Source organism: Lissotriton vulgaris, chromosome 5, assembly GCF_964263255.1.
Source record: "Lissotriton vulgaris chromosome 5, aLisVul1.2, whole genome shotgun sequence".
In the NCBI taxonomy this organism is placed as follows: domain Eukaryota; kingdom Metazoa; phylum Chordata; class Amphibia; order Caudata; family Salamandridae; genus Lissotriton; species Lissotriton vulgaris.
Window position 1 is genome coordinate 530,883,690 of NC_141693.1, and position 25,988 is coordinate 530,909,677.

The following is a 25,988-nucleotide window of genomic DNA, read 5'->3' on the forward strand; positions in this document are numbered from 1 at the left end:
GAGATAGATCTCGGATATGGGCAGACCAACCGGCTGCGATCACGTTTTGGGCCAACTGGCGTGGCAGGTGGGGCTGCACCAACCCCCCCAGCGCGCAGACCCTCCTCGCCGGGACCGGGTCTCCGCACCCCTCAAGCGCGCTAGCCACACACTTCAATCAAAGAGGTGCACAAAGTTCACCCGAAGGTGTTTCACGCGGTCAGCGCCGCAATACAGACCCCAACGGGGCGTCAGGAGCAGGGAGGTACAGACCCGGAGCACCAGGTGTCAGAGGGGTACGCGAGGGTTGGCTCCTGCGCAAGCAGACTCCACGGCGCGGCTCCTGTAACTGCGGAGGCGCGCCGAAGGGTCGGCGAGACGTCAGGGCGCTCCCTGGCGGCTTACATACACACCGCACACAAGTGGGAAAGAAAGATCGCGTAGGAACGATGGAGCGTTCCCGTGACCGGGGACTCTGTAAGGGAAATAAACCATGGAGTGAGTCCCCCAACGATCGTACACACAATACAATCAGTAAACACCGAAAGGAAAAACACGAAAAGCACTTATCTGGCTGCGGGAGCAGCGAAGAAAGAGGAGGAAGAGGAAGAGAAGACCGGATTTATAGCGGTGATGGACAGAGTGGAAGGACTATGGACTGTCATTATACAAAGAGACTCTTGGGAGTTGTTGTTTGATCTGTTGAACGTTCCGTCAAATGCTTTATGTCTCAAAGTTTAGTTTAGTTTAGTTTAGTTTAAAGGAGTTTGTAAAGCGCCTGGTGACGCCTCCCGGCGTGTCCCCGCGCTGTGGAGAGAGTGAGTTTTAGGAGAGAGAGGATCCCATCACAGATTAAAGAGGCAAGTCTTCAGTTTCTTCCTAAAAGAGGCCTCATTCACCTCTAGTCTGGTGTCCAAGGGCAGGAGGTTCCAATGCCTTGCTGCCATCGTGCGGAAGGATCTGCCTCCCATTCTGACCTTTTTAGGACGGGCAGTTCTGAGCAGACCTGTACCTTTGGATCTGAGGGCTCTGTTGGGTTCGTACAGAGATGCCAGAAAAAGCATTTTTGTTACTATTATATATCTTTTCCTAAGCTGCTGTGGAGTCTTTATGTTAATAAAGCGAAGGAAGATATAGCATAATCTGAAGCCTCCGGTCCTGACATAGAATTACAAAAAACATACTCAAGTTTTGCGATAAATATTTTTTACATTCTTTACCAAGTGACTGAGGATTGGCATTCATGTTAAAATAGCCAACAACTTTTCAAAAAACAAGCAATGGTAAAGACTATAGGTCTTGCCTTGCAGTGCCTACAAAATGACACAGGCAGTTTATTTAACTTTTTAGTTCTCATGCAGAGTTGGGTCCCTCACACCTTATTGCCACTATCCCACACTTCCTCGAATTCTTTTAAGGGATGGTCATCATTGCTAGAACTCTGTCCAAGAGTTGGTGCCACGCCTGTGATCTACTCATTAATAAGAGTCTGAACTGGCCATGTATTGCATAAATAAATTGACATGGTTAGTAGAATTCTATGCGCTCACCATATATAAAATACTTCCAACAGACGAGAAGATCAGACCTAGTATAAAAAAGAACCATGCAGCTCATGTTATGTGCACTGTTGGAAATGGCTCTTTTTGCAGAGTTATCCCCAAACTTTCTGCTTCTTCCTCCTTTGTTTTTCCTGACCGGTGGTTGTTGGCTATAGGACTCTGGGCACTTTACCACTGCTGATCAGTGCTAAAGTGCAAATGCTCTCTGTGTAAATAGTCATTGTGATTGGTTATCCATGATTGGCCTATTTGTTTTGCCAGTGGGTCCCTAGTAAAGTGCACTGACTGAGCCAGGGCTGATGATTCAAATGCTACTAATGGGCTTGCAGCACTGATTGTGCCACCCACATGAGTAGCCCTAAAATGGTGTTCCAGGCCTGCCACAGCAGTACCTGTGCAGTTTGTTAACTGCCATGTTGACTTGGCCAGTGTCCACACTTGTCAGGCCTGACCCTTCCCTTTTCTTACACATTGGACACCCCTATGGTAGGCCCAAGGTAATGGTAGGCCCAAGGTACCCCCCTGTGCGGAGTGCAGTGTATGTGAAAGGTAGGACATGTTCTAGTGTGGGTAACATGCCCTGATAGTGAAATACTGGCAATTTCGTTTTTCACTATTGAAAGGCTACCTTGCCCATAGGATAGAATGAGGAATGCTGTGTAACATGTTTACCTGCATATCTTCCCATAGCGGCAAGATAGAAATTTGAAATCTGGTATCCCTGAACTCAGAATTTAATAATACATCTTTTAGGGTGGATGGTTTTTAATTTTAGTGTTTGGAAATAGCACTTTTAGAAAGTGGCTATTTCTTGTTCAACCTTTCTGTGTGCCTCCGCCTGTTTGTGAATTGACTGTTTGGGTTGTGAGTGGGTGGCTCCAGGAGGCTGGGTGAGTCCACACTAGGCTGAATAGACCTATCTGCCTGTAGAGTGGTGGGAGGAGTAGCACCTGGGTCTGAATAGGGCTATGCCTGCCTTCCACAATTCTGGCTCCACCTCCTGCTGTGCGTCTGATGGCTCCGGCCCACACTCACAGAGAAAAAAGATGTGCACTGGCACCGAAGCGTGCGCCCAGGGAGTTGTGTTTCAACGCGCTGCGGGCGAGCCGCCTCAGGGGTTTTTAAACCCGGTGTTGACTGGCGCATGCTCGCGCCTGGAGATGAGTTGATTCCTAAAAGTGAACTTTTTACAAAAGAACATTGCAAAAGTGCACTTTTTACCAAGGAACCATTACCGGAAGAGAGTCTATTTTTAGATGTTGAGATTATGTCATTTTGACTCTGCCTAATCAAGATAAAGTGATTTATATTTCTATAAATAACTTGTGTGGCGTCCATTTGTGGTGTTTCACTGTGTCACTGTGGGTGTTGGTGCAAATACTTTACACATTGCCTTGGGGATAAGCCGGTCTGCTCGTGTCAAGCTATCAAGGGGGCAAGCAGGGGTTATCAACAGCGTGTTTCCCCCTTACCCTGACTAGAAGTAAGGGTCCCGATTTGGACTAATGTACTTACCTCTGCCAACTAGAGACCCCTTGATCTAACATGAACACTGACCGTGAACGTCTTACTCCTTCTTCTTTAAAAAGAAAGCTTTCTTATGTCACATTTGCAAAGCGTTTATGTAGCTCCATCACAATCATCATCCTTAATCACACATTTTCAGTGACTTCAACATCAAGTTCAGCAGGTCTCATTGTGCTTCACTAAAATCACCTTACCTCTGTTCAGCACCCTGATTTGCCTTCTAGATATATTTCTGCCATATAAATACCAATACATACATACATTTGGAGAGATATCCAGATAAATAAAGTCAGAGATTTTGTAGTACCATACACCTGCCAGGCCTTAATAATGTGGACTGTGCTTCAAAGAAAATTCAAAGTTTTTGCCTTTTTTAAACACCCAAACCTCGATCTGTTCCTTTCTAAAACTATTTATTGGAGTTTATTGAAAGCTCATTGGTGTTCTTGGTAGGAGTTGTGCCTTGCAATGCATTTGGCAAGAAGGAGGAACCTAGAATAACTGCAGAATCTAGAAGGAAATCTCGAGTTGCCACAAAGTATTAATGAATTAAAGAAATGGTATTTATACAGCGCAAACCTAGTCAAAGGGCAGTGGATCGTTTACAGGGCCAAAGGCAAAGACACAGTCAATATGTGATAGGAGTGGTAGCTGGTCTGTGGGCTGTTACTGCATCGTGATGTCTTATTCTTTAAAATGGAGAGTCTTCAGCTCTTTCCAAAATTGGAGAAGAGTTGAGGTAGTCCAAATGAATACGGGAAAATTGTTCCAGATCCTTGGTGCATAGATGGAGGAAGCACGCGGCCTTGTTTCTTCTTTTCTGTACCTTGCTGAATTCAATCTGATGGTGTCCTGGCTGCAGGTGCGCTAGTTGCAATAGTCAGCGAGGTAGACTAGTGTGTAGCCAGAGAGTTGTGTGGTTAGCTTTGGGCTAGTTTAGGACAACTTCTTTAAACAACTTGAATTCTAGTCTGTAAGGCAATACAATGTGAACCAAGCGGGAGAAACAATCTCTTGCACTGGTTTATCTTGCTGCATACCTAGTGAAATTTATTTTTGGCATTTTCATTGTAAGAAAAAGGATACAATGTAGCAACATCATATGGTCCCCTTAGATCTAGAGGCTAAATGGTGAAAAGAAAATATCAAATACTGACAAAGATATAGAAAACAAAGACATTAATGTGTAATGGTTCTATAATATGGAGTGAAACAATATTTACTACAACTAGCCTTCTTCAAGGATACAAAATTAGGCACGGTGCAGAACAGGTTCATACAAATTAAATTTCGGAATAATTATAAAATGGTGGTCAAAAAGAATCCAAATGTGGCCTACGGTAACCATAGGTTTTGTGAATAGCTAGGTTTCCACTTATTTATAGTATTATGTTGAAAGCAGATATATGCTTACCCCGATCTAATCTTTATGTGGACTTGCCATGTAGATGGTGAGGATAGTTAACCTGCACCCAACGACTTGATAGTCTGTGATGGTTCGTCCTTAGATTTAAGGCTTTTGAATTGAGACATTTGTTGCCGGAAACCTGTTTCCCATGTGTTCTCACAGGGTGTGATCGGGAGGGGGGTGGGGGTTGGAAAAGAGTGGCTGATGAGTCCTCTTGCAGGAAAATGGGAAGGATCAAGATGTAGGCCAGAGAGGTGCCCCAGCCCATCCTACTTCCCAAACTCCAGCTCTTTATCTGTTCTTTGCTGCTGTCAAGAGAAGAAATGGTGCAGATGTGGAAAGAGCTGCCAAGCCCATCCACAACCTTTTCCTTTCACAGAGGCATGGGCGAGTTTCAGGAAGCGATGCCTGGAAAGGTTTAAAATGGCTATAACGACATTAACGCATCCCAACGGCAGGTCCAGTTTAGGGATTTGGGCAGAAGTGTATTTGGGAGAAAAAAGAAAATGTTCCCACCCAGGTGACCAAAATGATCATGCATTTGTAACTGACAGTAGATGCTAAGAATACAGTTAAGAGTGCAGAATAACATTTTGTGACTTGTGATTGTGCATCATTATATCTTCATAGATTCAAATGTGCAGGAGCCTGGAGCTCACTGTGATTAGATTAACCTGGTCAGATATGAGGGGTCGCCTTCTTCTCTCCGTGAAGAATAGAGAGAATGTGGATGTGGTGGCATTCCTCTCCAGCCCTTTCTCTTTCTTCCTGTTTTCCCTGGCAACCTGGATTTTATTGCCTGTGTGGGCAGGGTACATGAGGTGCAGTGGAGCTCCTTTAATCCACCCTTTCATTCTTCCCAACAAGTAAAAGTGGATCACAAACTGGAGCAGGGGATTGGGATGGGTGGCGTGTGTGATAAAGGTTAACTTCTTTGTGGTTGCAGAGAAAAAGGAGATGATGAGCAGCCACTTCTTTGTGGTTGCAGAGAAAAAGGAGATGATGAGCAGCCTGACCCATTTGTATCTCACACTCTCTCTCTATACTCCTTTGGCCATTAAAACCCCATCAGGTGGCCTGGCTGAAAGGTTAAGGTTGGAAGCGATGACCACTCTCATTGCTTTCCTTCTAATCCCATGCCAAGAGACAGAGTTAAGTGGCAGACCAAAGTGACAACCAACGGAAGAGTTGAGACACCTCAGAAACAGTGATATGAGAAAAAGAAGCATCAGATGTTTTTGAGAAAAACTTTAACGGAGGAGTTGAGATATATGTTTGTGAGAAGTCTTGAAGTGAGAGAAAAACAGCCCTACCTCAGAGACACAGAGGACAAAAAGAAAGCGAGAGGACAGACGTCAAAGACAAAGAGCTGGAGGTCTTAATGATCGAGTTAGAAAACAGACTTATGGAAGAGTTAGAAATAGACTCAGCGGCATAAGTGGCTCAGCGGCATAAGTGGAGGATGAGGATTGGTCTTAGACACTTGATGAACGAAATGTGAGAAATAGAGGGCACTACAGTCTTCTTACACTAATGAGATTAGTGACACAAAGGGGAAAAAGGCAACTACAAGGACATGGAGGGAGCTACATCTGAAACAAAGATAACTCAGGCACAAATGTCAGTGAAAGAAAGAGCAAGATACTTAACAATATTGTGGAAGTAAATACCTTGCTGTCTTTATTATTGCAGGTCCTACCTTACTAATCTGCAAGCACATATTGTGCAACATGTATTTTAAATATAAGAGCATGAAAAGATGTATGTGTTTTGCAAAAAAGCAGAGCAGGGAGCACTCTTGTCTCACATCTTTGTTTTGTTAATTTACTCCAGGAGGTTTGCTGCATAGCGAATATGCCACACTATTCTGCACCTCCCAGCGAAACAGTAACAATATGAAATGGCAAGGACACCTAAAAGTGACAACTCTGTGATCATTAATATGAAGTATGAGGTCTTTCTTTGATGAATATCAGTGGAAAATGTTAAAAATCGAACTTAAAGACATAACTGGCTTCACACGGCGTTTAGAAAAAGATGAATAAGTTGAGCATGAAAGGGGAAAGAAACAGCACTGACTCAATTAAAACACTTCGGTTGATGTGATGTTAATGTTAGATTTTATTCACCAAGATGAGCATGTAACAGCCCATAGAGATTTCATTCAAAAGTGTTTTTTAACATAATGTTAACAAATCAAGTGAAATGCTAGCGATAGAGGAGTTCAAATAAACTGTTTAAAATAAATGTCTTCTAAAATTACAGTACTGACTAGGACTAAATGTTATAAAGGTCTTTCTAGAACAATAAGAAAGAAATACGTGCAAGTAACGGGAGTGCACTTTCGTGATGCTAAAATACAAATAAAAAACTAGTACCCTCAGAATTTAGACAGAACTGGCCTCTAGTTTAAAATAATTTTCTGAAATAAAAATGTATTCACAAACATAAGCTTAATACAGCAGGTAAATAATAATATACTTACTTTTTCAGCAGAACTCGCTATTATGACATTCTACAGAATAAAAGATAAATTAGAAAATCATCTGACACAGTAATACAATAAAGATACAAGAAAAACAAATGCATTTAGTTCGTCATGGCCTTTCTAAAAAGATCTCCAGATTACAAAAAATGTGGAAGATAGCACTCCTAGATAGGCGATGCCCTGTGTGAAGATAGGCGATGCCCTGTGTGAAAATAGTTGAGATGAGCAGGCACTGATGTGAAGCAGGTGACCATTTGTCACGCCCTTATATCCTTACCTAGGAATTAGTGTTCTCAGAAAAGATTTATTCTGTTAATCAAGTACCTTCAGAACTCCCATCTCTGAAGAAGCCGGCTTGCAATACAAGATTAGGGATAGGAAAGCTCTTTAAACCCAGCAGCCGCCTGACAATGATGCTGTTAAGGTGGGGAAGGAGGAGATGCTATTAGTGTGGTGGAGGGTGTGGCCACTAGACACGGTCCTTGGCCATAGTGGCAAAAGGTGCGCTTCTCGACCAGTGTTGCTACTAGGTGATCATGAGCTCTTCCTTGAGACATCACACAACCATTCTCCTGCAAGATAGAAACAATGCCTCCAACACTTCTGACTGCTCTGCTACCCCCCACAGTGCCCTTACCGTTACCAGCAGGCTGTGGGAAAGAAACAAAAGCTTTCTGGTGGACGCCAGGGGATGCATGCACCTTTTACATGTGCATCTGGGGATTTTGTAAATCATCAAAAAGCTCATAAGTGCTCTCGACACATGCCATGTTGCCAAGCATCAATTTACAAGTTTTATGTTACCAAGCCTCAACTTAAATGTGTAGCACATAGCCATTGGGGAAAAATAGATCCACGGTACTGGTATAAACCGATAATAAAACAAAGGTGTACTAAATGGAAAATATAAAATGTGCTGGTTTTCTTAGCTCATCTTGTGGCTTACACATATTTGAAATGTAGATCACACAAACAACTAAAAGCCTTCGCATGATTAACATTCTAGATGTCTTAAATTATATATTAGTGAATTCAAAAGTCACAAATAGGTTTCATATTTGAAGGCTTTTGAATAGCAGGACAGGCCACCTAGTGGCAGTTTCAGCTCTGTGTGGTAGGTTGAGAATGCTTTTGGATTTGCATAGAAGATTAAGAGGATGTCACTTTAGGAGCAGCCAATCCGTTGAATGTGCAGTCTTTCTTTATTTTTCACATTAACTGAAATAATATATCATAATGTGTATTTGTTAAGCGCACGCTCACCCCTAGCGGGGTATCTTGGCACTGAATAACAGATGTTTGTTACCCAACTCATTGGTACTATGTCTATAAAACAGTAAGCCCAAGCAATTAACCGGTTTATCAGCAGCAGAGGAAGCATTACTTGTAGAACGTCCAGAAAATATAATATAGGTAAACAATGTGAATGTTCTTTTACGTGGAAAGAGTTCCCCGATTTGGAGCCTAAAGTGGCAAAAATCCACACGCCAGTCACTCAATTACACATCAGTTTAACTTACCTTTCCTTTGCAGACTTGCATTAAACCAAGTGCATTTGAAATGGTGTATCTTCTCATTGTCGAGTCTTTTATTGCAGGTGTGTAAACAAGTTCAAAGAAAAGACCTCTTTCTATTGCCTGAATCGAAACAAAATGAAGAAATAAAATTAAATCAAAAGACAAGTTAGGAAGGCAATTCAGAACAGTGCTGTAATACAACAGATTACTTGTGATGAGAATCCCTCCTCTAGTTTTTAATTTGGGTTATTAATATCAAGGTGATTAATATCAGGAACCTACCTTTATTTATATTTTCAAAAAATGTCATTAAACAATTTCATTAATATCTTTTTTCTGAAAATAGTTTTTCTAAACATATGTATTTTAAAAGTAAGATAAGTTCTTTAAAAAAAAATATTTATTGTAGGTGACAACTCCAGCCCCATCCTTTTATTTTCAACAATTCCCTCCTTTTTAATTTATCTTTACATTTAATAGGTTGAGCCTGGGCAGCGCAGGCACTGCTCTGTGAGGCATGCTGTATTTGGGTATGGACTTGAAGCTCCGCCCACACTCTGCCCATATTTTTCATTGGCTTGTGTCACAGTCCTTTTTAAATGCTGGCTTCTGATTCGTTAATCAGCTTGTTAGTTCCTATATAGTACTGCCTTGTCTTCATTTGTAACCTCCCATGAGGACTGACCCTTTGACTCCTGTTGTTACACGGTATGTCTTATCTGGTCTTTAAGCACTATTTTCTCCTACTGCAGGCACAACATGCAACATTCAGCGCACATGCTTTCCTGCAACATTTAGCACGCCATGTGCGCTTTCACTTTCCAAGCAGCTTGGGACAATGGTGGCAGCTTATTTGAAATGCAATAGGTCTTGCATTTACAAGAGTTTCAGCTATTGGCATTGTAAATGGCAATGCCTTTTATTTGGGGGTTACATATCAAAACAGATAAATAAAAGGCATTGTCATTTACAATGCCAATAGCTAAAACACTCGCAAATGCAAGACCTATTGCAATGCGAATTCTTGTTTTATATGCATCTAAATATGTGTAACAAAAATGTATACATTATACATGAGTGTATTTAACCTACCCTATTCCTTTCTCCTTCTCCAGGTTTTCAAATTGTTTGGATTCCTGATTTTTTTCTCTGAATGCTACATTTCTGATGTAATCATGTGGCCTGAGCACTGGCTTTCACTCCATGCATACTCATGTGTGAAAGTAGGAAAATTTATGTGTAAATCACAAAAAAAGAGAGCAATTCTAAGGATGCACTTGAGTGCAAAATGGACAGAATAATGACTTCCATAGCGCTATGGAAACGTTATTCCTGATATTTAGGATCGTAACCATAGAATCACCAATACAATCCTGCAGAATTAACCAATGGCAACAAATTCAAGTGACTAGAATATGCAATAATATTTTCTTACGCAGGACAATAAAAAATTAGCTAGCATTCGGGCCAAGAATGTTCAATTCTTTTAAGGACACGGAGGCTAGGATTATGCTTTCTCTTTCATTTATTGTCACTGTTGGAACTGGGGGTCTCTAGTTGGCAGAGGTAGGTACCACTGTCCAAATAGGGACCCTTGCTTCTAGTCAGGGTAAGGAGGAAACACTCATTAGATAACCCCTGCTCACCCCCTTGGTAGCTTGGCACGAGCAGTCAAGGCTTATCAAAGGCAATGTGTAAAGTATTTGTACCAACACTCACAGTAACACAGTGGAAACATCACAAACTGACTCCAAACAGTTTAGAAAAATAAAAAGTATGTAATCTAAACTACACAACCAAAACAACAAAAATCCAACATACACAGTTCAAGAATATGGTTGCAAAAGAGTTCTTAAAGTTGCTATGAAATAATCCACAGTTGCGTGAAAAGTTCACAGTTGCGTCACGTTTAGCCAACAGACCCGGTAGCAAGAAAGCCCCATGGTTCACCGACAAACTCAAGAGCTCCAAGAAGAACTGCCGAGCCCTCGAGAGAACCTGGCGCAGAGACCCAACACCGGACAACATGATTGCCCTCAAGCTCGCCACCTGAAAACACCACCAACTCATCCGCGCCACCAAGAAAACTGCATTCAAGGAACGACTGGATAACAACGCCCACAACAGCAAGGAACTCTTCAACATCGTCAAAGAGCTCTCCAACCCCAACGCCGGAAACAACGAAATCACCCCTTCGCAAGACCTCTGCAACTCCCTCGCCTCCTACTTCTACAACAAGATCGCGGACATACACAACAGCTTCAGCACTCAACCGACGATCACCAGGACCGAACCACCGTCCCCCACCACCACCCTCCGCGCCTGGACTCCGATCAGCACCGAAGACACCGTCCGCACGATGAACTCCATTCACTCCGGATCTCCGACCGACCCCTGCCCTCACCACGTCTTCAACAAGGCCTACGCTATCATCGCACTCCACCTGCGGGACATCATCAACACCTCCTTCGACACTGCTACCTTCCCGGAGAGCTGGAAGCACGCCGAACTTCGCGCTCTACTCAAGAAGCCATCGGCTGACCCCACCGACCTCACAAACTACCGTCCCATCTCGCTGCTCCCGTTTCCTGCAAAAGTCATCGAGAAGACCGTCAACAAGCAGCTGGCCGCCTTCCTCGAGACGAACGGATCCCTCGACCCCTCGCAGTCTGGCTTCCGGGCCAACCACAGCACCGAGACCGCCCTGATCGCAGTCACCGATGACATCCGAGCGCTGCTCGACAACGGAGAATCAGCGGCCCTCATCCTCCTCGACCTCTCCACGGCCTCGACACTGTCTGCCATCGTACCCTAGTACAACGCCTCAGCAACGTCGGAGTCCAGGAGAAGGCACTGGAGTGGATCATCTCCTTCCTCGCCAGAAGGACACAGAGAGTCCGCCTCCCTCCGTTCAGATCAGAAGCCACCGAAGTCATCTGCGGCGTCCCTCAAGGCTCCTCGCTCAGTCCAACCCTCTTCAACATCTACATGAGCCCCCTCGCAGACATCGCACGCCAGCACAACCTCAACATCATCTCCTACGCCGACGACACCCAGCTGATCCTCTCCCTTACCAACGACCCCGCCACCGCCAGAGCCAACCTTCACGAAGGGATGAAAGAGGTAGCCGAATGGATGAAGAACAGCCGCCTGAAACTGAACTCAGATAAGACGGAAGTCCTCATCCTGGGATCCTCACCTGCCGCTTGGGACGACTCCTGGTGGCCCCCGCCCTAGGCAACGCACCCAAACCAACAGACCACGCACGCAACCTGGGCTTCATCCTGGACTCCTCCCTCTCCATGACCAGACAAGTCAACGCCGTCTCCTCGTCGTGCTTCAACATCCTGCGCATGCTTCGTAAGATCTTCCGGTGGATCCCCACCGAGACCAGGAAGACGGTCACCCAGGCCCTCGTCATCAGCCGTCTGGACTACGGCAACACCCTCTACGCCGGAACCACCGCCAAACTCCAGAAGAGACTCCAGCGGATCCAGAACGCCTCAGCACGACTCATCCTGGACATCCCCCGTCGCAGCCACATCTCTGGACACCTGAGAGATCTGCCCTGGCTCCCGGTCAACAAGAGAATCACCTTCCGTCTCCTCACCCACGCACACAAAGCCCTACACAGCCATGGCCCAGGATACCTCAACAGCCGAATCAACTTCTACGCTCCCAAATGCCAGCTTCGATCGACCAGCCTCGCCGCCGTCCCCCGCATCCGTAGAGCTACCACAGGGGGACGGTCCTTCTCCTACTTCGCCGCCAAGACATGGAACTCCCTCCCCACCCACCTCCGCCTGACCCAGGACCACCTCGCCTTCAGGAAGCAACTAAAGACCTGGTTGTTCGAGCAGTAGCAGATCCCCCCTCCCCCCCACCCCCCCCCCCCCCAGCGCCTTGAGACCCTCTGGGTAAGTAGTGCGCTATATAAATGCGATGATTGATTGATACCTTTAAATGCGACAAAGTTCCAAAACAGAAGCTGGTGCGGTGGAAAACAAGCGATGAGTCACTCCTGAGAACTTGGGGAGGTGATGTGACAACCTGCTCAATGTAGCGGTCGTGTTGCGGTGACTCCGGTCTGTACTGCGAGGGATTATAAGAAAAGAGAGTTCTCCCAGATACTTTAAGGCCCAGAGGGGGGAGATAAACCAAGCAAGAAAGTAGACAATACCTCTGTGCGGGCCTATATTTCTTTTAACAGTGAATATATCAAAACAATTTTTAGAAAGATGCCAGCGAGAAACTGTAAGGTATTATTCAAACATTAGGTATTTATTTGGCTATTTTTTCATTTTCAACATTTTTCAACATTTGACAAGAAGACATTTGTGCAAAAAGTACAGTCCGTTATCATTATATGAAACACATTTTACATACAAATTTTAGTAATGGTTATCCTATCGTTCATAAGGTGCCCTCTAATAGCAGTTTATCTTGGTACTCATACAACACAGACTCATACATCATTCATACTAATTCTAAAAGGTAAAAAATACAAATCTAACAACCTAGACACATAGACATAGTGGTACAAGACATTGGATTAACACTGGTGTTGGCTCAGAGGTGTACGTAGTGTGATACGCTTGAGAACCTAGATGGTATGGTTCTTGCTAGTTATGGTGGAATTGACCAGATCGTATCCTGGATTATAGATGGTAGGCCGACGTACGTTTCGGTGAATGTCACCTTCCTCAGGGCCGAAGACAACGGACAGACAGATAACTAATACAATATATTTAAAATGTGAGGGCTTGGTACAAAATTCTGAAAAACAGAATACAAATGAAATTTCTTTTACTTATTTTGTATGGTTATATTTATCAGTGGCATCAATTATATGCACAGACTTTATTACAATTGAATTAAAATTTAATAAGTGCTCATAGATAGTTATCACATCTGATTGAAAAGGGAATAGACCAAAGAAGAGTGCACCAGTTGACAAGAAAAAAGTGAGAGGTAAGGGTTGAGGTTGCAGGGTGAGGCTAGTAAGTTAGAACCACCCAAAACTTGCCTGAAACATGCAGTGCTTATAAGTTGGTATAGTGTGCCAGTATCTGCACAAAGAGAGAGCATTACCTATGGAGTATAAGATCTGGGCGTGTCATTGAAGACAAACTTGTTGGTTTCTATAAGGCGTTAGCTGGAAAGAAATTTTACAAAAAAGGCAATTAAGTGTTAGAGGCGATAATGTAGAGATTGGGTTTTGAATGCTGGAGTAGCAGATATTAATTTACCTCAGTGTCCAAAGTACGCTCATATTAGTTATCATTAATTTATGAGCCACTTAAGGGACTTCTGTATGGCGGTTATGGCTGCATGGGTACAGAAATTAAAAGAAGATCAGCAATGGAGCTGTCACAATAATCAGTTTTAAAAGTCAATCATTTTGCAATATTGGGATAAGTACCTGAGGCATTCGTGTTGCACGATGATTTTATAAAGGGTGCATAGTGCGGTAAAAGCACCTGAATCTATACGGAGAGATAGCCCAAATGATGCACATATATATATGAAACAATATGAAGTTTGTTAATATAAGTGGCTGTTATAATTTTAACAGGTTCTGTAATAAGATGTATTGGCATTTCTATTAGAGACGGAAGCTAATCATTGAAATACAAAAACCCATGGTGGCTCGACTACAGTCGGCATTATTAGCATATTAAGACAGGACGCTTGCTTGTTGGTTTGGTAATGAGAGATTAACTAGATAGTTATAAGCGGATCGTCTTACCTGATTTTTTAGCATACCAGTCACAAAGACGGTACCTCCGGGAGTGTGGTTCAGCGATAGGTATGAATTTAATACGTATGTCTGCAGCCTCTAAAACAGTGGAGGTGAGAGATGGTTACAAAATCGGAGCTGCTCAAAAAGGGGCTTTAGTTTATTAGAACGCTGACAACGGGTTTTAAAATTTATATGCGGAGTGTCACAAGTTAGTTTGCAGTGACAATTAATTGACACCAACTGGTTGAATAAGTCTGGGTGCTATCGCAGAAATTCGTAAAGAGACGCATTAGGCAGGTGACTCACATTACTCTGTTGCCGCTACGCGTGCAAGCAGGGCGCGTTGGAGGGCGTCTCCTATCAGATTATAAAAAATGCTGTTGTTATATACAGGGGTTCTAGACATAGAGTGGGCAGTTATAAATATCGGGGCTGCTCGAAATAAGGTTCAAGTATGTGACAGTGCTCAGTAGGAATTTTGAAATCTGAATACAGCAGATAGGTTTGCAATTACAGTTAAAGAAACTCCAGACACGATGTGTATGGCTGGGTATTTATGCAGAGCGTCCCAAACGAACGGGTGGAAACACTGCGAGTGGCTGGCCTTAGGCAATTTCAGCTCAGCGTGCAAGCAGGGCGCGTTAAACGACGTCTCTTACCTTATTATTGGAGTGCTGTTGCCGCATCCGGGGGTTCTGGACAGAGGTCCCTGCCTAAGGAGGTAGTGAATATTTTGGGCGTTTAAATACAGCAATCGAGATTCGAGGGGGAGTCATTGACAGAGGTGTAGGGCTAGAGTTTTGTGTTAAAAGGAAACATGAAAGATGGACTAGTGTAGAGGCTATGATCTCTATTGTGGCCATATTGGAGTGAGTGAATGTGTTCAGAATCACTAATAGCTAGAGACTATAATAGCTAAGGCCCTTTTGTTAGAGTTCAGTTATAATGGGGCAGAATGCGTCCTATTTATGGAAGTTCACAAACAATAATGATACAGGAATAAAGCTAGCACTATATCATGACTAGATTCACAGTGACCTGGTACATAGTTGTGGGAATCTTATTGGAGTGTTACTATCCATGAGATTTCTTCATTGTGTCCAAAGCGGACAGTGTCCAGATAATGTATCCAAAAAGTTTCGCGTTTTTTTCGGAAGATTGATGGATCTTTGCCAGGAGGTGTGTGGACATGTTCCAAAATTTGCCAGCATATATCTTTCTCATTATGATTATATTGTATGAAATGGGAAACCATAGGTGCACTGGTTTTTTGAGTTCTGATTGCAGATTTGTGTTCCGACAGTCTCGTACGGAATTCTCTCGATGTTTCCCCTACATATCCTATGTTACATGGGCATAAGATCAAGTATATAATATTCTTTGTTCTGCAATTAGTCATTTCTCTAAGGTTTCCAAGTCTGTGTCTATAAGTCCATTTTTCACCTGGTATGACCTGGTCACACGCGTGGCAGTTTCCACATCTGTGATTGCCTTTTGGTAAGGGATTACCATCCAAGGTTTTCTGTCTGTCTCTTTCTTTGCTCTTCCATCTGCTATGTACCAGCTTGCCACTGAGATTTTGGTTTCTTCTGAAAGCAAGCATTGGTTTGTCTAATCTGCTTTCTTGTTCATTAGTGTTTAGTATTTTCCAATTATTGTAAATCACTTTCCTTATTTTATTGTTGACGGTGGAGTGATTTAGGACGCAGACAAGTTTTTGATCCTGGGGTTTTGGAGCGTGGTTTAAAAGGGCATCTCTGTTATAGTATTTCGCCCTTTTCATAGAGTTACGTACGAGACGTTTGGGGTATCCTCTTGCTAGTAGTCGTTCTGTTAGTTGGTTGGCATGTATCATGAAGTCTCTTATAGATGTGCAGTTTCTTTTTATTCGTAAGAACTCCCCAAACGGGATAGAGTCTTTTTGGCAGTTAGGATGGTAGCTGCTGTGTTCCAGAATGGTATTTTTGGCTGTGGGCTTACGGTACAGATCGACTGTTAGTATGCCATCTGTATGACGTACCCATATGTCCAGGAATTCCACTTGGTTTGCTGAGAAATTATGGGTGAATTTCAGATTTTTGTCGGCTAAGTTGAGCCATTCCATAAATTCTTTTAGGAGGTCTTCTGTTCCTGACCAAATAAAAAACACATGATCTATAAATCTGTGCCACCTACTGATGTTCTCATAAAACGGCGCAATTTCATTATAGATGTTCTTTCGTTCGAACTCCCCCATGTAGATGTTAGCAATGCTGGGGGCACAAGAGGCCCCCATACTGACTCCTTTCACTTGATGGTATACATCATCTCCAAATTCAAAAAAGTTGTTTTGTAGCACCATTTTTAAGCAGTCCAGAATGAAAGTGTCGGGTCTTGTTCCTGGTGTTCGTGCTAGAAGGGCTGCGACAGATTCCACTGCTTTGTCTTGAGGTATATTCGTGTATAGGGATTCTATATCACAAGTCACTAGCAGTTGGGTGGCATTGTTGAAAGAGGAGTTCTCAAGAACTTTAATCATATGTCCAGTATCCTTGATGTATGAGGCATAAGTAGCAGTAAGCGGGCATAGGAAGGTATCTAAGTACTTTGAGAGGGGTTCCGTACTAGAATTTATGGATGCTACTATGGGTCTCAACGGAGGGTCCAGGGTGTTTTTGTGTGTTTTTGGGACACCATAAATAGCAGGGACTACAGGGTGGGTGTTAATAAGGTAGTCCATTTCTTTTTGGCATATGAACCCTTCTACAAAAGCTTTTGATACTAATTTATTTATTTCTTCTGCTAGATTTTTGAGCGATTGTTTGCTTGCTTTTCTGTAATGTTCTTCCACTCTTAGCATTTGATTTATTTTGTCTGCATAGTGGCATGTGTCCATGATCACAATCCCTCCTGCTTTGTCGCATGGTTTTATTATAATTTCTTGATTGTTTTGTAGCGTTTGCAGGGCTGATCTTTCCTCTTTTTCTAAATTTGTGTGAGGCAGTGGGATGAATCTCAAGATTCTCTCCAGTTCATTCAGGACACTTTTCTCAAATATCGCCACTTCCGGTCCTAGCATGTCCAAAGTGGGGGTGAAAGTAGATGGAGGACGGCAGCCTGATAGATTTTCCTCTTCTTCTCTTGTATCTTGATTTTCAAAGTATTTCTTTAACCTGATTTTCCTGAAAAAGGAAAAAATGTCTTGATGAATTTGGAATCTGTTTGCTCCAGTACTTGGAACATATGATAATCCTTTACTTAAGATATTCACTTCTTCTGACGATAGTTTGTGTGAAGACAGGTTGAATATTGGTATGGATATGTTGTTATGATTTTTTATTGTTTCCAATATTGTTGACGTCTCGTTTGGACATATGGCTGAGGATGTGGAGGGTTCGGTTGCTGGTATTGATTCGGTTGTTGATATTGATTCTGGTTTGTTGTTGGATAACGAGGTCTTCCTCGTCCTCTGCCCCTCACTAAAAAAGGCTGTCGTGGGCCTCGGTTTGGTCTCCCCGAGAAATGTCCTCTTTGGTTGTGATTAGGGTAGCCATAGTCATAGTCTTCTTCTGTCATTATTCCTTCTTGTTCTGAGTCTGAGGAATTAGTGTTAGAGAAGGTTTGGAATCTGACTCTTTTATTAGATCTTGGATTGTAATAGGTTTGATCATATGACCTAGTTCCTTCAGCTACGTCTTCTTGTTGTTGATTGTAGAAGTCTTGTTTAAGGTAAGGATAGATTTTTTCCTGTGCAAACCAGCGGACATCTTTTCTCAGTTTATCCATTTTCTTTTTCATGAGGTATGTATCGAATTCCTCTATTTCTTCATTTATTTCTTGTAAGGTTTTCTTGGCTTCTTCTAACGATGGATTTGCTTTTAACTTCTCTTCTAATTCGTGGATTTCTTTTTGTAGAGCCACTAGCATATCTTTAACTGTATTTATAATGAGAAGCATCCAATCGCGTGAACAGCGATTCGCTATGAGCGACCAGCGTTCTAGAAAGCTGCGAACTTCCACAAATAGGGCTGGTATATTTCTGACTCTGAGTCCTATGGGGATAGCTCCCGCTTTCAGATATTCCCCCATAAAGAAGGCATGTGATTCCATTCTTTTGGCTTTCTTTTTTAAGTTGACTAGTTTTAACCAGTCAGTGTTAGTGCTGGGAACACTGGTGGTATTACTTTTATTGCCGCCTGTGATTTGATCCATCATAGTGAGGAAATCTTCATCAGAAAAACCGAATGTTTTTAGGTTGTCCATAACTTTGATGAGAGAGAGGAGAGTGTGGTGCCACTAATCTAATTAGAAAATAGGACTCAACGTGAATAGAGTTGGAGAGGGAATGTGTGGACTGTAGTCGAGCCACCATGGGTTTTTGTATTTCAATGATTAGCTTCCGTCTCTAATAGAAATGCCAATACATCTTATTACAGAACCTGTTAAAATTATAACAGCCACTTATATTAACAAACTTCATATTGTTTCATATATATATGTGCATAATTTGGGCTATCTCTCTGTATAGATTCAGGTGCTTTTACCGCACTATGCACACTTTATAAAATCATCGTGCAACACGAATGCCTCAGGTACTTATCCCAATATTGCAAAATGATTGACTTTTAAAACTGATTATTGTGACAGCTCCATTGCTGATCTTCTTTTAATTTCTGTACCCATGCAGCCATAACCGCCATACAGAAGTCCCTTAAGTGGCTCATAAATTATTGATAACTAATATGAGCGTACTTTGGACACGGAGGTAAATTAATATCCGCTACTCCAGCATTCAAAACCCAATCTCTAAATTACCGCCTCTAACACTTAATTGCCTTTCTTGTAAAATTTCTTTCCAGCTAACGCCTTATAGAAACCAACAAGTTTGTCTTCAATGACACGCCCAGATCTTATACTCCATAGGTAATGCTCTCTCTTTGTGCAGATACTGGCACACTATACCAACTTATAAGCACTGCATGTTTCAGGCAAGTTTTGGGTGGTTCTAACTTACTAGCCTCACCCTGCAACCTCAACCCTTACCTCTCACTTTTTTTCTTGTCAACTGGTGCACTCTTCTTTGGTCTATTCCCTTTTCAATCAGATGTGATAACTATCTATGAGCACTTATTACATTTTAATTCAATTGTAATAAAGTCTGTGCATATAATTGATGCCACTGATAAATATAACCATACAAAATAAGTAAAAGAAATTTCATTTGTATTCTGTTTTTCAGAATTTTGTACCAAGCCCTCACATTTTAAATATATTGTATTAGTTATCTGTCTGTCCGTTGTCTTCGGCCCGGAGGAAGGTGACATTCACCGAAACGTACGTCGGCCTACCATCTATAATCCAGGATACGATCTGGTCAATTCCACCATAACTAGCAAGAACCATACCATCTAGGTTCTCAAGCGTATCACACTAAGTACACCTCTGAGCCAACACCAGTGTTAATCCAATGTCTTGTACCACTATGTCTATGTGTCTAGGTTGTTAGATTTGTATTTTTTACCTTTTAGAATTAGTATGAATGATGTATGAGTCTGTGTTGTATGAGTACCAAGATAAACTGCTATTAGAGGGCACCTTATGAACGATAGGATAACCATTACTAAAATTTGTATGTAAAATGTGTTTCATATAATGATAATGTACTGTACTTTTTGCACAAATGTCTTCTTGTCAAATGTTGAAAAATGTTGAAAATGAAAAAATAGCCAAATAAATACCTAATGTTTGAATAATACCTTACAGTTTCTCGCTGGCATCTTTCTAAAAATTGTTTTGATATATTCACTGTTAAAAGATATATAGGCCCGCACAGAGGTATTGTCTACTTTCTTGCTTGGTTTATCTCCCCCCTCTGGGCCTTAAAGTTTCTGGGAGAACTCTCTTTTCTTATTTTCTCAACAGTCTTTACTGTAGAGTTTCTTGTTTCCTTCTTGATTAGCTCTGTAGCAGCTCATAGTACACATCTTTTTGCTTCAGTTAGACCTTATCTACCACTGACACTATTCCACACAATCCCTCTCCAACTCTATTCACGTTGAGTCCTATTTTCTAATTAGATTAGTGGCACCACACTCTCCTCTCTCTCATCAAAGTTATGGACAACCTAAAAACATTCGGTTTTTCTGATGAAGATTTCCTCACTATGATGGATCAAATCACAGGCGGCAATAAAAGTAATACCACCAGTGTTCCCAGCACTAACACTGACTGGTTAAAACTAGTCAACTTAAAAAAGAAAGCCAAAAGAACGGAATCACATGCCTTCTTTATGGGGGAATATCTGAAAGCGGGAGCTATCCCCATAGGACTCAGAGTCAGAAATATACCAGCCCTATTTGTGGAAGTTCGCAGCTTTCTAGAACGCTGGTCGCTCATAGCGAATCGCTGTTCACGCGATTGGATGCTTCTCATTATAAATACAGTTAAAGATATGCTAGTGGCTCTACAAAAAGAAATCCATGAATTAGAAGAGAAGTTAAAAGCAAATCCATCGTTAGAAGAAGCCAAGAAAACCTTACAAGAAATAAATGAAGAAATAGAGGAATTCGATACATACCTCATGAAAAAGAAAATGGATAAACTGAGAAAAGATGTCCGCTGGTTTGCACAGGAAAAAATCTATCCTTACCTTAAACAAGACTTCTACAATCAACAACAAGAAGACGTAGCTGAAGGAACTAGGTCATATGATCAAACCTATTACAATCCAAGATCTAATAAAAGAGTCAGATTCCAAACCTTCTCTAACACTAATTCCTCAGACTCAGAACAAGAAGGAATAATGACAGAAGAAGACTATGACTATGGCTACCCTAATCACAACCAAAGAGGACATTTCTCGGGGAGACCAAACCGAGGCCCACGACAGCCTTTTTTAGTGAGGGGCAGAGGACGAGGAAGACCTCGTTATCCAACAACAAACCAGAATCAATATCAACAACCGAATCAATACCAGCAACCGAACCCTCCACATCCTCAGCCATATGTCCAAACGAGACGTCAACAATATTGGAAACAATAAAAAATCATAACAACATATCCATACCAATATACAACCTGTCTTCACACAAACTATCGTCAGAAGAAGTGAATATCTTAAGTAAAGGATTATCATATGTTCCAAGTACTGGAGCAAACAGATTCCAAATTCATCAAGACATTTTTTCCTTTTTCAGGAAAATCAGGTTAAAGAAATACTTTGAAAATCAAGATACAAGAGAAGAAGAGGAAAATCTATCAGGCTGCCGTCCTCCATCTACTTTCACCCCCACTTTGGACATGCTAGGACCGGAAGTGGCGATATTTGAGAAAAGTGTCCTGAATGAACTGGAGAGAATCTTGAGATTCATCCCACTGCCTCACACAAATTTAGAAAAAGAGGAAAGATCAGCCCTGCAAACGCTACAAAACAATCAAGAAATTATAATAAAACCATGCGACAAAGCAGGAGGGATTGTGATCATGGACACATGCCACTATGCAGACAAAATAAATCAAATGCTAAGAGTGGAAGAACATTACAGAAAAGCAAGCAAACGATCGCTCAAAAATCTAGCAGAAGAAATAAATACATTCGTATCAAAAGCTTTTGTAGAAGGGTTCATATGCCAAAAAGAAATGGACTACCTTATTAACACCCACCCTGTAGTCCCTGCTATTTATGGTGTCCCAAAAACACACAAAAACACCTTGGACCCTCCGTTGAGACCCATAGTAGCATCCATAAATTCTAGTACGGAACCCCTCTCAAAGTACTTAGATACCTTCCTATGCCCGCTTACTGCTACTTATGCCTCATACATCAAGGATACTGGGCATATGATTAAAGTTCTTGAGAACTCCTCTTTCAACAATGCCACCCAACTGCTAGTGACTTGTGATATAGAATCCCTATACATGAATATACCTCAAGACAAAGCAGTGGAATCTGTCGCAGCCCTTCTAGCACGAACACCAGGAACAAGACCCGACACTTTCATTCTGGACTGCTTAAAAATGGTGCTACAAAACAACTTTTTTGAATTTGGAGATGATGTATACCATCAAGTGAAAGGAGTCAGTATGGGGGCCTCTTGTGCCCCCAGCATTGCTAACATCTACATGGGGGAGTTCGAACGAAAGAACATCTATAATGAAATTGCGCCGTTTTATGAGAACATCAGTAGGTGGCACAGATTTATAGATGATGTGTTTTTTATTTGGTCAGGAACAGAAGACCTCCTAAAAGAATTTATGGAATGGCTCAACTTAGCCGACAAAAATCTGAAATTCACCCATAATTTCTCAGCAAACCAAGTGGAATTCCTGGACATATGGGTACGTCATACAGATGGCATACTAACAGTCGATCTGTACCGTAAGCCCACAGCCAAAAATACCATTCTGGAACACAGCAGCTACCATCCTAACTGCCAAAAAGACTCTATCCCGTTTGGGGAGTTCTTACGAATAAAAAGAAACTGCACATCTATAAGAGACTTCATGATACATGCCAACCAACTAACAGAACGACTACTAGCAAGAGGATACCCCAAACGTCTCGTACGTAACTCTATGAAAAGGGCGAAATACTATAACAGAGATGCCCTTTTAAACCACGCTCCAAAACCCCAGGATCAGAAACTTGTCTGCGTCCTAAATCACTCCACCATCAACAATAAAATAAGGAAAGTGATTTACAATAATTGGAAAATACTAAACACTAATGAACAAGAAAGCAGATTAGACAAACCAATGCTTGCTTTCAGAAGAAACCAAAATCTCCGTGACAAGCTGGTACATAGCAGATGGAAGAGCAAAGAAAGAGACAGACAGAAAACCTTGGATGGTAATCCCTTACCAAAAGGCAATCACAGATGTGGAAACTGCCACGCGTGTGACCAGGTCATACCAGGTGAAAAATGGACTTATAGACACAGACTTGGAAACCTTAGAGAAATGACTAATTGCAGAACAAAGAATATTATATACTTGATCTTATGCCCATGTAACATAGGATATGTAGGGGAAACATCGAGAGAATTCCGTACGAGACTGTCGGAACACAAATCTGCAATCAGAACTCAAAAAACCAGTGCACCTATGGTTTCCCATTTCATACAATATAATCATAATGAGAAAGATATACGCTGGCAAATTTTGGAACATGTCCACACACCTCCTGGCAAAGATCCATCAATCTTCCGAAAAAAACGCGAAACTTTTTGGATACATTATCTGGACACTGTCCGCTTTGGACACAATGAAGAAATCTCATGGATAGTAACACTCCAATAAGATTCCCACAACTATGTACCTGGTCACTGTGAATCTAGTCATGATATAGTGCTAGCTTTATTCCTGTATCATTATTGTTTGTGAACTTCCATAAATAGGACGCATTCTGCCCCATTATAACTGAACTCTAACAAAAGGGCCTTAGCTATTATAGTCTCTAGCTATTAGTGATTCTGAACACATTCACTCACTCCAATATGGCCACCATAGAGATCATAGCCTCTACACTAGTCCATCTTTCATGTTTCCTTTTAACACAAAACTCTAGCCCTACACCTCTGTCAATGACTCCCCCTCGAATCTCGATTGCTGTATTTAAACGCCCAAAATATTCACTACCTCCTTAGGCAGGGACCTCTGTCCAGAACCCCCGGATGCGGCAACAGCACTCCAATAATAAGGTAAGAGACGTCGTTTAACGCGCCCTGCTTGCACGCTGAGCTGAAATTGCCTAAGGCCAGCCACTCGCAGTGTTTCCACCCGTTCGTTTGGGACGCTCTGCATAAATACCCAGCCATACACATCGTGTCTGGAGTTTCTTTAACTGTAATTGCAAACCTATCTGCTGTATTCAGATTTCAAAATTCCTACTGAGCACTGTCACATACTTGAACCTTATTTCGAGCAGCCCCAATATTTATAACTGCCCACTCTATGTCTAGAACCCCTGTATATAACAACAGCATTTTTTATAATCTGATAGGAGACGCCCTCCAACGCGCCCTGCTTGCACGCGTAGCGGCAACCGAGTAATGTGAGTCACCTGCCTAATGCGTCTCTTTACGAATTTCTGCGATAGCACCCAGACTTATTCAACCAGTTGGTGTCAATTAATTGTCACTGCAAACTAACTTGTGACACTCCGCATATAAATTTTAAAACCCGTTGTCAGCGTTCTAATAAACTAAAGCCCCTTTTTGAGCAGCTCCGATTTTGTAACCATCTCTCACCTCCACTGTTTAAGAGGCTGCAGACATACGTATTAAATTCATACCTATCGCTGAACCACACTCCCGGAGGTACCGTCTTTGTGACTGGTATGCTAAAAAATCAGGTAAGACGATCCGCTTATAACTATCTAGTTAATCTCTCATTACCAAACCAACAAGCAAGCGTCCTGTCTTAATATGCTAATAATGCCGACTGTAGTCGAGCCACCATGGGTTTTTGTATTTCAATGATTAGCTTCCGTCTCTAATAGAAATGCCAATACATCTTATTACAGAACCTGTTAAAATTATAACAGCCACTTATATTAAGAAACTTCATATTGTTTCATATATATATGTGCATAATTTGGGCTATCTCTCCATATAGATTCAGGTGCTTTTACCGCACTATGCACCCTTTATAAAATCATCGTGCAACACGAATGCCTCAGGTACTTATCCCAATATTGCAAAATGATTGACTTTTAAAACTGATTATTGTGACAGCTCCATTGCTGATCTTCTTTTAATTTCTGTACCCATGCAGCCATAACCGCCATACAGAAGTCCCTTAAGTGGCTCATAAATTAATGATAACTAATATGAGCGTACTTTGGACACCGAGGTAAATTAATATCCGCTACTCCAGCATTCAAAACCCAATCTCTAAATTACCGCCTCTAACACTTAATTGCCTTTTTTGTAAAATTTCTTTTCAGCTAACGCCTTATAGAAACCAACAAGTTTGTCTTCAATGACACGCCCAGATCTTATACTCCATAGGTAATGCTCTCTCTTTGTGCAGATACTGGCACACTATACCAACTTATAAGCACTGCATGTTTCAGGCAAGTTTTGGGTGGTTCTAACTTACTAGCCTCACCCTGCAACCTCAACCCTTACCTCTCACTTTTTTTCTTGTCAACTGGTACACTCTTCTTTGGTCTATTCCCTTTTCAATCAGATGTGATAACTATCTATGAGCACTTATTAAATTTTAATTCAATTGTAATAAAGTCTGTGCATATAATTGATGCCACTGATAAATATAACCATACAAAATAAGTAAAAGAAATTTCATTTGTATTCTGTTTTTCAGAATTTTGTACCAAGCCCTCACATTTTAAATATATTGTATTAGTTATCTGTCTGTCCTTTGTCTTCGGCCCTGAGGAAGGTGACATTCACCGAAACGTACGTCGGCCTACCATCTATAATCCAGGATACGATCTGGTCAATTCCACCATAACTAGCAAGAACCATACCATCTAGGTTCTCAAGCGTATCACACTAAGTACACCTCTGAGCCAACACCAGTGTTAATCCAATGTCTTGTACCACTATGTCTATGTGTCTAGGTTGTTAGATTTGTATTTTTTACCTTTTAGAATTAGTATGAATGATGTATGAGTCTGTGTTGTATGAGTACCAAGATAAACTGCTATTAGAGGGCACCTTATGAACGATAGGATAACCATTACTAAAATTTGTATGTAAAATGTGTTTTATATAATGATAACGTACTGTACTTTTTGCACAAATGTCTTCTTGTCAAAATG

The 25,988-nt window shown here is 41.8% G+C and overlaps 1 protein-coding gene across 1 annotated transcript in view; it reads right to left on the minus strand.

The window, feature by feature from the left end:
* Positions 1–25,988, minus strand: part of RPP30 (ribonuclease P/MRP subunit p30) — a 144,915-nt gene that overhangs the window by 31,606 nt on the left and 87,321 nt on the right. Inside the window, exons 7-9 of the mRNA XM_086921976.1 lie at positions 8,485–8,601; positions 6,962–6,991; positions 4,155–4,192 (exon numbers count right to left, since the gene is read on the minus strand). Coding sequence (XP_086778102.1) covers positions 4,155–4,192; positions 6,962–6,991; positions 8,485–8,601 — 185 coding nt within the window. The remainder of the gene's footprint in view (positions 1–4,154; positions 4,193–6,961; positions 6,992–8,484; positions 8,602–25,988) is intronic.